General features: G+C 44.4%; 1 protein-coding gene across 1 annotated transcript in view; it reads left to right on the top strand.

Moving 5' to 3' along the window:
* LOC147906322 (U-box domain-containing protein 35-like) overlaps positions 1–12656 on the top strand; it is a 69640-nt gene extending 56984 nt beyond the window's left edge. Inside the window, exon 9 of the mRNA XM_087378061.1 lies at positions 12357–12656. Coding sequence (XP_087234187.1) covers positions 12357–12551 — 195 coding nt within the window. The 3' untranslated portion in view covers positions 12552–12656. The remainder of the gene's footprint in view (positions 1–12356) is intronic.
* The last annotated feature ends 1220 nt before the right edge of the window (positions 12657–13876 follow it).

The following is a 13876-nucleotide window of genomic DNA, read 5'->3' as shown; positions in this document are numbered from 1 at the left end:
GGTAATGACATTTACAAAAATACCTGTCATCGAAACTTGGTTCGCTCCCTTGGCTTTGGTACCTGGACCCGCCTGGAGCTTCGGTCCAAGCACTAACTTTTGATTCTTGCGCTTTGGACATTCATTCTTGGTGTGGCCGCGCTTCTCGCAATAGAAGCAACGTCCTTCTTTAGCAATGTGCGAAGGAAACGGGCTCGACCATTCTTTGCCTGAGTCAAGTTTTTTTTTGGAGGCATTATCTGTAGACTTCGTCTCCCCCCAGTCGTAGGCTGAAAGAACTTTCGTTTGTTCTTTCCACTCGTGTCGGAAACTGTAGTTGCTTTTGCACCGGCCATGGTATCATCATAAATACGCGCGTAATTCATGGCCTCTTGCAACGTTGTACATTTGTTGTTCTTGATTTGCAACTTGTACGAATCTGGCAAATCATCCACAAAGAAACCTAACAAGGTCACTGGATCCATCTTTGTGGCCCTGGTCTGCAGATCCCGAAACCTTTGAAGATAAACTTCAAATGACAAGTTCAGCTTTGACATATCGAGGGCTTTAAGCTTGCCAACGATATCATATTCGTCCTCCTTCTTTAGGAACTCCTTTCTGAAGACCCCTTCGAAATCTATCCATGTATCCGGCTTAGGTTGGAGTTCCTTCCACCATAGCAACGCCTTTCCTGACATGAAACCAGCTGCAAGCTGTATTTTCTTTTCATCTGGGTACGGGTGGAACTGGAAGTGTACCTGCCACTTGTGTAACCAAGTGTCAACCACCTCCTTAGTTCGAGACTTTTGATCTCCCGCAAAAGGGTCTGGAGTTATGTTCGGGCCTAGCACTGAAGCCATGGCATCCACATGCGTGAGTGCCTGCACAGTGCTAGGCAGAAGGGTGAGAGTCGCCTGAATCCCTTGGAGTTACTGTGTCAACCCCGTTTGATTCGCATCAACCTACTCGAATTTTCCATCCAGAGCAGTGGTGAATTCACTGAAGGCCTTCTTCGTAATCAGATCGTCATAAAGACCCTGGTCTTCCTCTCCCACAGGAGTGTAATCCAAATCCTGATCTCCCATGGTGAACTCAGGATTTGCAGGATCAGACATATCTGAAATCTGATTTGAACGAATATAAACTGAGAGAAATAACTGAGGGAATCGAAGCTGAAAGGAGAGTGGAGCAGAGAAGAACCATCCCAAGAGATGCTGACGAAAAAAAAATGCTGGAAACTGGCGAGCAGCGGGCGCAATAAACCCAGAGTCTTCCTCTTGTTGAATTCGTTGCAGGCTGCAGTGTACGGAATTCTGCAACAATCCGTACTGTACGGAATCCCCCTTCTGGCCGTACAGTTGACACAAACAGTACGGATGCTGACGTGGACTGTACGGTTGCTGACGCAATCCGTACGGCAGCTGGCGCGGGTTGTACGGCAGCCTGATGCGGGTGTACGGAATCCTGATGGCGCAATCAACGACGATAGGCAAGGTGGGCTTCTCACACAAAGCTATGGCTGAGCTTGAGACCTTGCCAAGCTATATAGGGAATAGGGCGGCTAATCTAGGAAGCCCTGCTTCCTAGAAAAGCTCACCCTCCCAACTTTGGAGGGTGGTGCTTTTTCGAAAAAAGCATCACCTCCCACAGAGTAGCCGCACCCTGTTCCAGCCCCTTGCGCATCACCCTGCCTTGGCGGAAACTCCTTCCAGCCATGGCGCACCACACAACCTCACGCCTCTGCGTTCTCTACCCCCACGCCGCCCTGACCAGCCCACTCAGCTCCTCTATCGCCTCTCCTACCTGCACCTTCGCTCTCTCCTAGCGACACTCATCCCTCTCTCACCTAAGCCCTTCAGCAAATTCGAAACACACTCTCTCTTTCTCCTACCTTTCCCCTACATCCTGACCACCCTAGATAACCCATGAACCAACCAGAATTTGCAGCAGCAAATTTTGAATTTTAGGGCATACCTGGAGGAAGAAATCGTCCAAGTATTCACATCAGAAATTCCTACCTTAGGAGCTGGCTCGGATACCAATTGACACGTCCCAGCACTCCTGAAACCTCTGATCTGCAAAACAAACACGCACCACGTGAGAACTGAGCAGGCTGCTCACCACCCAACCATGACATCTACGGGATGTGACCCCAAAAATACACTGCTTGCATAAGATTTCTTGAACAAAAGTAGCTCCAAAGGCATCCAAAAATCTGCAGCAGGTTGTAACAGTTGCTCCACAGGTGTTCTAGGTGTCACATAGGACTAAGTGTCCTAGGTGGCCTAAAAGACACTAACACTATAAGTGTCTTTATTTATGCCTACAAGGCTCATACCATGGCCTATAGGGCATCACTAGAACCACCAGAGGATGGCCTACAAACCCCCCTCCATGGGATGGGCTGAAGTACTCTGGAAACGTCTCAGAATACCGGGTATTTTCTGGTCATGGTGGCACATGTTCATCCAAAAGGATATAGCCACCTTTAAATGTACAAGGGATGTCAGATCATGTAACAAAGGGAACCAAGTGTAAAGCCTGTTGAAAGACTTCGAACTTCTGACGAGGAATGCTATGTTGTCCTCTGTGGGAAGATAGGACAACTCTATGTCTCCTGCTGACAACCGCTTCCGAACATAATGATAGTGAACTTCAATATGCTTGGTACGCGCATGGAACATTGGGTTACGCGCAATGGCCAAAGCACTCTGGCTGTCAGTGTAGACAATAGTGGAGGATGTCTGGCGAATACCAAGATATGTAAGTAACTGTCGAAGCCAAACACACTCTACTGTAGCGTGAAAGCTGCCCTATACTCAGCCTCACAGCTAGATGTGGCAACTGTTGGTTGCTTCTTGCTGAGCCAAGAGATACATGAATTGCCAAGCAAAAAACAATTGCCAGTATGTGACATCCTGCCCAGTCACTATCTGTGTAAGCATGCATGGTAAGTGAACCTTGATCACCATAGAAGAGGGCTAAATCCTGAGTGCCTCTGAGATATCTGAAGACTCTCTTTCTACTGCAAGTCAGGTCTGGTGTGACATAAATAAATAAGGCATCCAACAGCTTGCTGATAAAGAGTGATATCACATGGTGGGCTCCCATCATGAGCTGAGAATTTGAAGCCAGGGTCCACTAGAGTAGAGATTGGCTTGCAATCCTCAAACTGAAAACGATCAAGGAGCTGTCCAATATCCTTGGACTGAGACATCATGATACCCCCCTCAACATGAGCAAACTGAATGCCCAAATAATAATGGAGCTGTCCCATGTCTGACATGTCAAATTTCTGCTGCAAATCAGCCTTGAAAGCTGCAATTTGCTGAGTATCTAGGTCCGTGATGAGCATATCATCCATACATAAAATCAGCACTAAAAAATCAGATCCACTCCCGCAGACATAAAGAGCGGGTTCTGAGGGACTATTCTGAAAACCAAGGGATAGTAAGTGTGCATGAATTTTGGCATACCATGCCCTGGGTGCCTGCTTCAAACCATAAAGGGATTTTCTAAGCCGGCATACCTTATTTTCAGAATTAACAACCTCAAAGCCAGGAGGTTGTGTGACATAGACTTCTTCCTGCAGATCCCCATGAAGAAAAGCAGTCTTGATGTCAAGTTGGTGCACTTGCCAATGATGATGGGCTGCAATGGCAATGACACATCTAATGGTGGTAATCCTGGATGTGGGAGCAAATGTCTCCTCAAATTCAATGCCTTGTTGTTGGGCATACCCTTTTGCAACAAGACGGGCTTTGTATCGATCTATGCTACCATCAAATTTCCTTTTTAATTTGTAGACCCACCTGGTTCCAATGGCATACTTGCCTGGAGGGAGATCTACTACTTCCCATGTGTCATTTTTAGCAATGGAATGTAACTCAGCTCTCATTGCATCCATCCACTCTTTGCTGTCAAAAGCATCTTTATGGCACAGAGGCTCTTCATTGCAAGCTGTAGCATGGAGTGCAAACTCAAGAAAGCGACCATGCTGTCTATTCCCTGATCTTGTCCATGCAGCAAAAGGCTAATCTTGTTTGCTGTCCCTCAATGTATCAAGAAGCCATCTGGGAACTTGCCTTTGCTATCTATTGACAGCTCTTTCTTCAATGACTGCATCATGAATAGTGGGATCATTTTGTGCCGGAAGAGAAACCTGCAAATCAGCATGAGGTAGGGGCTAATTATTGCTTGGTGGAGGGCCTACAGGAGGCTCATGTTGCTGGTCAAAGTCACGTTGTTGGTCAAAGTCCTCTTCTGAGGATGGCAGAGGTAACCAAGATTCAAAGGCATCAAATATGTCAACATCTGGCTTAGCTTTGCAGTCCACAAGAGGAGTTGCTGAATGTTCAACAAAGATTACATCTCTACTGACAATAATCTTCCCAGTATTTGGTTGGTATAACCGATACCCTTTGCTCTCCTGGCTGTAACCAATAAATATGCATTTGATTGCCTTGTCATCAAGCTTATGTCTCAGCTGAGATGGTACATGAACATATGCAAGAGACCTAAAAACTCTCATGTGTGAAAGGGAAGGCTTCCTGCCTTTCCATGCTTCATAAGGTGTAATAGTCTGCAATGCCCGTGTAGGTGATCTATTCAGCACATAGTTGACACACATCACTGCATCAAGCCAAAATTTATTGGGCAAAGACTTGGCCTTAATACATGAGTGAATAATGCCCCGTGAAGATAGAAAGGCATCAAACTCCTTTGACATATACCCTCCCCTCCTATTTGTGTTGAGGGTGACAAGCTTGCATCCTGATTCATTCTCAACCATATTCACCCATCTCTTAAAGCATAAGAAAACTTCAGATTTGTCTTTTAAAGGATATATCCAGCAATATCTTGTGAAATCATCAATGAGAGTCATGAAATACTTGTACCCCCCAATGGCATTCGTCCTCATTGGGCCACATACATCATTGTGCACTAGCTGCAATTTCCTTTGTGAGAGTTTTGGACAATTCTTTTGAAAAGGAGATCGATGCATCTTACCCAAAAGACAACCCTCACACACATGTTTGCAAACTGTGTGAGTTTGAGGTACATCATTTGCCATCTGCTGTGAATGTAGCTTTGTAAGAGCTCTATAATTGAGATGGCCCATTCTCTCATGCCAAAGATGAGTTTCAGCAAGCTGTGAATCTGAAATAGCCAATGCTTCAATAGAAAGTGCAGCTGAGTAATGATCAAGGTGATAAAGCCCCTTTTGCAAAGTGCCAGTGAGAACTATGGCATTGTCATCACGAAGATCATAAACTAGGCATCTGTAGCCATAAAAAATAACTCTGAGACCTAAAGTGGCAATTGCTGAAATTGAAATCAAGTTGACTTTAATTCCAGGCACAAAAAGAACATTTGTCAGAGTAATAGGATGGCTTGAAATGGATGTGAGCTGCACATCTCCAATTCCTTTAACAGCATATGAAGCATTATTAGCACACGTGACAGTCCCCCCTCAAGGTGCATCAGCTAAAGAATGAAACAACTGTCTGCAAGATGTGACATGCTTGGAAGCACCACTATCAAAGTACGAGGATTGAGCATCATTAGCATTAAAGAATGCATCAGCTTTGGAGGGATCAAATGAGCAATGGACAGCCCATGCCCAATCATCCTGAAGAGCATGTGCATGTGAAGCATCTTCTGGCTCATGGGATTCAATAGCATGAGAGGCATTAACTGTCAATCCTGCTTTCTTTTTCTCCGAAGCAATGCGCTTCCTGCATTTTGAAATGTCATGTCCAGGCTGGCGACAATAGTTGCATCTTTTCTTCTTTGACTTATCTGCTGTATTTTTAGATGCATGGGAGGAATTACAGCTGCTATGTGCAGATTTTGGCTTGCCCATAGGCTTGGAAGCCTTGCCTCTACCTGTCTGCTGTGAAGCAAATGCATGATCAGGAATAATGGCTTGTCTATTAGCTCTACTTTGCTCTTCCTGCAAAAGCAAAGTAACTAGCTGATCAAAAGAATAGTGGTCTGGATTACCCATGGCCACTAATCGAAGGGTTGTAGCAAACCCTTGATATGTAACTGGCAGTCCATTCAATGTGGTACTGACAAGCTGTGAATTTGGCACCACCTCATCAATGTTGGCAAGCTGTTGCATGAGGTCCTTGACCTTTGTCAGGTATGCATCCATAGAGTCACCTTCATTCATACTGACTTCCCTGTAATTGCCTTCTTAAATATGCAACACGAGCTTCATTGCGAATCTGATAGAGAGAAGCCAATTTATCCCAAGCATCCTTTGCTGTCTTGCAAGACCGGATGTGTGGAATAATGATTCTCTTGCATGATAAAGCAATGCATGAATGTGCATTTGCATCTCTTGCATCCCATCTTGACTGTTCTTGAGTTGGAAGAGCAGCAGCAGGAGTGCTAGAGGAAGAGGCATCAGGAGGAGTACCCCCTGCAGAGGGACCAGCAGTAGAGGCAACCACTGTAGCATTGGCTGGCCTCAAATCAGCCCCATAATTAATATTCCACAAATGCTTTGCAACTAGAATATGTTTCATGAGATAAGACCACATCAGATAGTTGGTGCCATCCAACTTATCATCTTCACGAAGAACTCCAAATAAATCTTGATTGTTCCCAACCATAGCAAATGTGATACCCTGAAAAAGACTTAAAAACCCAAAAGCCTCAAGGCTATCTGTGCAAAAAGCTGGCTGTCCAAAAATGACAACAAATATCTGCAAATTTCTGACCCAAATCAAAGATCAAATGCAGATCTGACCCAAATGTGACTGTGGCAGGCAATGTTCACTGCAAAAACAGCAAATCTGGCAAAAGCCCCAAATTTATTGAGGGCAAATAGGCCAGAAAGAGGAAAAATACAAAAAAGCCCCAAATTTTGCTGAAATTTTGCAAATGTGACCCAATGTATGTGAATCTGACTCAATGTCTTGCATAAAAGACTCAATGTCTGAAAATCTTACTCAATGTCATGCAAATGTGACTCAATGTTCTCCAATCTGTCCTAATGTATTGCAAACAACAAGAGATTGTAGACCAAATTCCAAAGCTCCAATGTTCTTGCAAGAAATTGCAACCAAAGAAGGTGAAATGAACTGAAAGCCCTAAAAATTTCCAATGTCCTAAATGTGACTTTGTACGTGCAACACCTGTACGAAGATCTCGAGAGAAGTACTAGCTGTACAAACAGCTCAAGTACCATATCAAGTACACCGTACGATGTATGGTGCACGATTGAACGGTTGTACGGCCGTACGTTGTATGAAGATCTGAATTACTGCAGTTGTACGGAGGCTCCCACGTGCAGGTACGGAAGATGTACGTATTGCAGTACGATCAGTACGGACAGTACAACGATGCATGTACTGATCTGTACGGTGGCTCTAGTACGGAACACAGTGCAATGAAGTACAGTACGGCGCAGTACCAAGTGCAAGTATGGAGTGCAGGTACGGACGTAGTGCAAGTATGGACGTACGATGGAGGTACATATTTGTACGACGACGTAGGTACAGACTCAGTTACGACAGATGTACGGGCAGCTGCAAGAAACGTACGATATCCGTACTGCAGTACGGACAAGAGGCACAGGAAGCAAAGCTGGGCTCTGATACCACTGAAGGATCGTTTAGGAGAGAGAGAGTGCAGGTAGCAAAAGAGTCGATGATAAAACGCCTTAGCCGTCACGTCAAAGTTGGATAATCAAAAACAAAGGAGTACAAGGTACAAGTACCTAGACCTAGACTAAGTGTCCTAGGTGTCACATAGGACTAAGTGTCCTATGTGGCCTAAAAGACACTAACACTATAAGTGTCTTTATTTATGCCTACAAGGCTCATACCATGGCCTATAGGGCATCACTAGAACCACCAGAGGATGGCCTACATCCCCGAAATGAACCTGCAGCAGGTCTGTTCAGCTCCAAAATGCAACAGAACCAGCGTAAATAGTAGAAGTTCTGCTGGAAGACCTGCAACAAAAGCACCTTGCTGGTGCGACTGTATGGACAGCTCTGAGCAGCTGCACACACCCCAAAATATGCTGAAAGCTGCAGAAGATGCTCCCAGCAGCTGTGCCTTGCTTGTGCAAGGTCTTTCTGACTGTATGGACAGCTCTGAGCAGCTGCACACACCCCAAAATATGCTGAAAAGCTGCAGAAGATGCTCCCAGCAGCTGTGCCTTGCTTGTGCAAGGTCTTTCTGAAGCCTGTTTGCAGCTCCAGCACCCCGAAATTGGGTCTTAAAAAGCTTGAAAACTTCCAGAAACAGGTCAAAATTGCTGCAGGGCAGCTTGTGCAAATATTTTAATACCACAACTGTTGTTAAATGCTCCATGAATCCATGGCCTTATTGAGCTATTATCGATGCTTCCTGTGCTGTGAAGCTCTAAGAAGTTGTTTTATTTTGTGATCCCTTGGCCCTGTAGGCTGTAAAGATGGTTGTAAGTTCGAAAATTACTTGTGAAACTCTTGTTGCTGTGGATTGCTAGTTGATGGTTTCACTGGAGTGTTGACGTAGGTCAAATAGACATGCTCCCTCAACATATTTCTCGATTCAAAAAGAAGGCTGCAATCAAGGGTCTGGGAGATATATTCTGAGGCCATGATATGAACTTGAACCCTGTCCATGGAATGTTGAGATCTAGTGACTAATGTTTCTTCTTGAAGTTGGGGATCACCTCAAACTGGCATTGTAGTCTTTCAGCTTGCAACAAAGAACATACTACTGAATGTTTGATTCAAGGTTGTGGATAAATTTTATGATTTGGTTCCTTTCCTCCCTCTGCAGCTATATGGGCACCTGTGTGAATTGGTTGGTGTAATGATTGACGGTCTTGCTGGGGACCTAGACACCTAAAAGGACTATTTCTCTAAATGGTCTAAATCTTGAGGTGGTTAAAAGTTGGACTGAGGAACTTTGCCCAAACATATTTGGCTATCTCCAGATTTGCATTGTAATTATTCGCCTGCCACTTGTGCAACCAAGTGGTAACTTTCACCTGAAAGAAGCATATATGCAAGAGTACTGTTCTCATATTGTCCTCTATGGGGACCATTGAGAAGTATCTTTCAAACTGATTGAGCCATCCAATAAGAATTAATGGATTTGTTTCCCGTCAAACCTATGGAATGGGAATTCTCTAGGCTTAACTGTCTGCTGAGCTGGCTCCTTAGTCTTTGATGCCTTGGTCTTACCAAAGATAGAAGCACTGCATGATATCAGGTTCTCCTTTTTTTTTGAAGCTTCACGGTCCCATTTTTCCTTGGTCTCCTTTGTGGCCTAGTCCCTTCACTTTTCTGCTCGGTCCCGCTCATCTTGGAGCTATAAGAGCTGCGTGATGAGGGTTTCTGACTGATGGGCTTGTCTTTGCATCATGGTAGCATGTATGTGAGTGGAAAATTGCAGAGGCCCTACTGGATGCAACTGCCCTCGGCTGTAGTGCCAATGAAATCCAAGAGGTTGAGGTAACAACTGTTGGTGAAGGCAGCCTGGAGGGCGAGAGTGGAGAGGGGAAATCAACCTCCTCTCGTACTCCTTACATGGGGGATCTGCTTGCTGCTGCTCCTGAAGCTGTGGAGAGCTGAAGAATTCTCTGCTGCTCTTCTGGTTTAGAATAAAGGGGATGGCTGCCTTTAAAAGCTGAGGACCCCTCTTCTGAAGGCTGACCTGGGCTGAAGATAGGACGGCTGGAACAGGGCGGATTTTGGATTGTCAGAGGCTGACAGGGCTGACCCCTGCTACAGATCTGGCCTGCTAGCAGGTCTTGTGGGTCCATGTGGCAGCTCTCTGTCTGCTCCTAGCTGCTGCAGGCTGCTTTACTGTCCTGGAGGCTGGATGACATCTGCCTGCATGACAGCGCATACAGGGTTTTCCTGAGGGTCGCCGCATGTTAAGGTGTGCTGATGGCCTGCCTCAAGCCCTGGGGCGGCCCTGTGGCTGCTTATAAAGCGAGGATGTGAGAAAAAGAGAGAAATGGGTGAACAGGTGGCTGTTACAAAGTTTCACCTTAGAGGCTGCAAGTGGTGATATTGTTTAGAGAGGCTTTACGCTCAACCAAGCTGGATACTCATGCATTGTCCCCATGATTATCACATGCAATGTAAAAGGAGATTACGACAGGTGTCAAGGGCACAAAGGAGAAGAGGTGATGATCTAAACATGAGATATGGGGCGACCAGGTGGCTGTTACAAGGTTGAACCCTAGAGGCTGCAATCGGCAATATTGTAATAGAGTGAGGGACTGCTTGTGAGAGCCCTGTGAGAGAGCTTGACTGTGGAAATGGGTGCAGGAGCAGGGTTTAAGTGGGAGAGTAGGGAGAGCTGGCAAGGATGTTCGGAGGTGGGAGGGGAGGGAGAGAGTAGGGAGATATTGGCAGGAAGGGACTTCAACAGACTGGCCTGCTGCAGGATTTGCTTCTGGAAAATTCTGGTGCTTCTTGTGTTCTGGTAGGACATCCTAAAAGATTCCACTTAGGGACATTCTGGGGTTCAACCTGCACTTTGAGGCGCAGAATTTTCTGGCACATTGAGTCATTGGACCATTTTTCAATCATAAAACGGCAGAGGTTTCCTTGCTGTTGCTCTATAATCAATCAGATCATTCCCTTGGATAGACTGCCTAGGATGAATCTGTCTGGAATTTCTCTGCCTCGGCACAGGATCTAGGGGAGACCACACTTCTTGGATCCACAAGGAAAGCTTGTTCTGTTCCTTGCTCTGTGGATTTCTATTTGATACAGCTCTCAAGTTCAACACTGGCATGCTTCTTCAGATGACTGTTTAATCATGACATTTCTCTGCCTGCACTAGACTTTATTTGTGTGCACTCTGCCATCTGTTTTTTTTGACTCACCTGTTACTTGCTGGCAAGGTATCTCCCTTGCCTAGCCTGCTATCCTGTTCTCAACCCAAGCTCTGCAGCTTGCTTAGCCACCTTCTTAGAAGGGCCATGATAACTCCTGTATTTTCGTACATGCATCTATAGATGCATTGAAGAAGTCTCACTCAAGTCCCCACAATACTTTCATGAAGACACCATGGATCGATAATTTCTATGCATCAAAAACATTAAAAACCAGCAAAAGAGAATTGTACAAAAGTTAACTCTACACATAGATTGTAGAGATATACTGCAATAATCCTTTATTAAAAAAAAAACATTCCCACGTGCATTTCTAGTGAGTTACATATTACACCTTATTTTTGAGCTGCTAACCTAAGTTGCATATTCTACCCCAAAGATGCAATAGCAACCTGCCCAGCAGAGAGGGTCCAGACGGGTTCATGCCATATATCTACACGGAAGAGGTTTTCCAATTTATCCTGATATAGTGTAAATGCTGAATGTGGAGCCAGAACGGAGTATTGGAAGGACAACAAAATTTCTAAATTTGTATGATTGGACTTATTCTAGTCTTACAAAGGTATATATATATATATATTGGAAGGACAGGCCAAGAGAAAACATAGACTAACTGTCCATTCCTGCAAGCATTTTGTGAGCTGCTGATTGTGATAGAGTGAACAGGAAATAAAAGCTGAATTTCGCATCACCTGTACCCAATGGAATATTATTATCTAAAATGCTATTTCCTTTGAGGTTGTGGTTTCAAATCAAGCTGTAGTGTCATTTTGCACACTATTCTGAGCAGGGACAAGTGCAATTTCTCAAGGGCATACAATGTCACAAAATCAAGTGTGACATGACAGCTTTGTTGTTTGAGTTATTTTGAGTGGAAGGCTACGAGTCTTCAATTTGTTTCATCTTATCATGTAAATATCACAAGCTCCAAGCACCTCCTTTTCTTGGACAAGGCCCTTGAAATCCTTCATTACTTCTATAGCAACTTGTTTATGTAGCCCTTTTTGTCTAGGGTCCTTCAACACTTCCATGACATCACTTGGCTTTATTAACTTCTTAGAACATATGAAGGATCACTATCATCCATTTCCATTGTTCCCATCACATCTTCCATGAAATTCCTAGAGTAGAGTACAAATGAGTCTTAGTAGAAAGAATGCAACACCACAAATATTTTGGAGTAAGAAATTTCATTGAAATTTTGGGGAACTAACCTTGCAGCTCGTATTCTCCTCTTTCAAGCACCACTATTGGTTGGCAATGCATCCATAGATTGCAATTGTCTTTTTCTCTCCTTCAGTCCTAAATGTGTTCCCTTCAACTTTTGTACTCGTTCTATTGGTCGATTTCTCTCGTTCCTTCTCCACAGCACGTTGAATTTGGCCATAGATAGACCTTTCCAAATCTTGTTTGCTTTCTGAAATGTTCTGGTAAGAATTATCTTAGCAACTCATACCAGAGAATGAATCCAGACTTAAGGCTCAAACTGTTCTCATATATGTTATGTCAATTTTCAGGACGTGATGGAGGATCCCCACATTGCAGCAGATGGTTTTACCTATGAATATAAAGCAATCAAACAATGGCTTCAGCATCACAACACTTCTCCAATGACAAACTTAAAGCTAAGCCACAAACATTTGACTCCCAATCATTCATTGCGTTCAGCGATTCATGAATGGAGGCAGAGGTTGCTTTGTGCCGGAGCATAATATCTTGTAATTCCAACTGGCGTGCAACAGTGCAAACAACAGAAAATTATGTATAAAGTGCATTGGTCTGTTGGGTGATTGTTTATAATATTTCTTTACAATGGTGATTCAAGGTTATAATTTATTTCACAATGGCAATTCGATGTCATTGTAGCTCATATCATTAGGGTTCCACACACAACTACTTGGGTTATGACTTACTCAATTTGATGTCCTAAAGCATTATTTAGAATACCACTACTCTCACTTGCTTTTTACTATGCAATTTCCAGGGGTCCTCTCTTGTTGAATTATAAGTCCATGCCCACCAAGACGCTGCAAGTTTAGGCAAGGTATTGTCAAGCATGACCTCTGACAGGTCAGAAGGGGGATTTTCAGGGTACTGGGAGCTGGCATGAGACATAAGACTGCCACATGAGTTCTTAACAGAAAATCAAAATAAGGTAGTAACCTAAAATGTAGACCCTCAACTAAACTGTGCGCGCAGAAAAGGTCTAGCGATATGGAATATTGTGAGGTTCAAGTCAAACAGCTCTATTTCCAGGAAATGAGAAACCGTTGTGAGAAGAATGACCAGGTTTCAAGTGTCTGCTGAGTGCAGTATCTGCAAAGTAGTTTGGAAATATAAAAAACACTGGGTAAGGAAACTGGCAGTTTATCAGAGCAGTGAGAGTCACGGCTGTGAAGAGCACGATGGTACGCTAAGTGCTTTAAATGAGTGACAGACTCCCCTGAGCATCAGAGATGTGAGGGTCGAGCTGTTTGCTTAAGGTCATTAGGGCTAGAAAGTGGTCATCACGAAAGGCAGCCTTAGTGGGTACTTCGATTCTCATGGAGGCTGTGCGCTGCACAGTCTCAGTGAATTGAAGAGAAACGTTTCAGATGACATGAGCACCCACCCACCCTTGTCATGAAAACATCTCTCGAGCCCCTATACTTTGGTGTCTGCCAAACTTTTCTGCCCTAAGCTTTGGTGGCTGCCAAACTTTTCTGACAATCAGTAATTGAAGGGCACCTACAATGTGCTTAAAACTGTTGTAAGGCATCTCTTTAGGCAGGCAGCATAGTGGAACCAACCCCCCTTTCTGACCTCTCGTTGAGCCACGTGGCACACTATAAAAAGCAATCCCAAACCCACATGAGCGAATCCTATATTTGATGTTGCTAGATACTGCCTCCCCAGGTCTGGTTTCTCTCCTTCCTTTCTTGTTAGGCAGTGGCTTGGAACGAGATTCTGCCTGCCCAGCCTGACACCGTTCACTGCTGCCTGCCCGGTTCTAGTTGTTCCTTCAAATCCTCAATATACTCGCTTTAAATCTGCTTCA

The sequence above is a fragment of the Dipteris shenzhenensis genome, chromosome 1, assembly GCF_047967505.1.
Source record: "Dipteris shenzhenensis isolate YYH24624 ecotype China chromosome 1, Dip_SZ_1.0, whole genome shotgun sequence".
In the NCBI taxonomy this organism is placed as follows: Eukaryota; Viridiplantae; Streptophyta; class Polypodiopsida; order Gleicheniales; family Dipteridaceae; genus Dipteris; species Dipteris shenzhenensis.
This window is presented reverse-complemented; position numbering and strand designations above follow the sequence as displayed.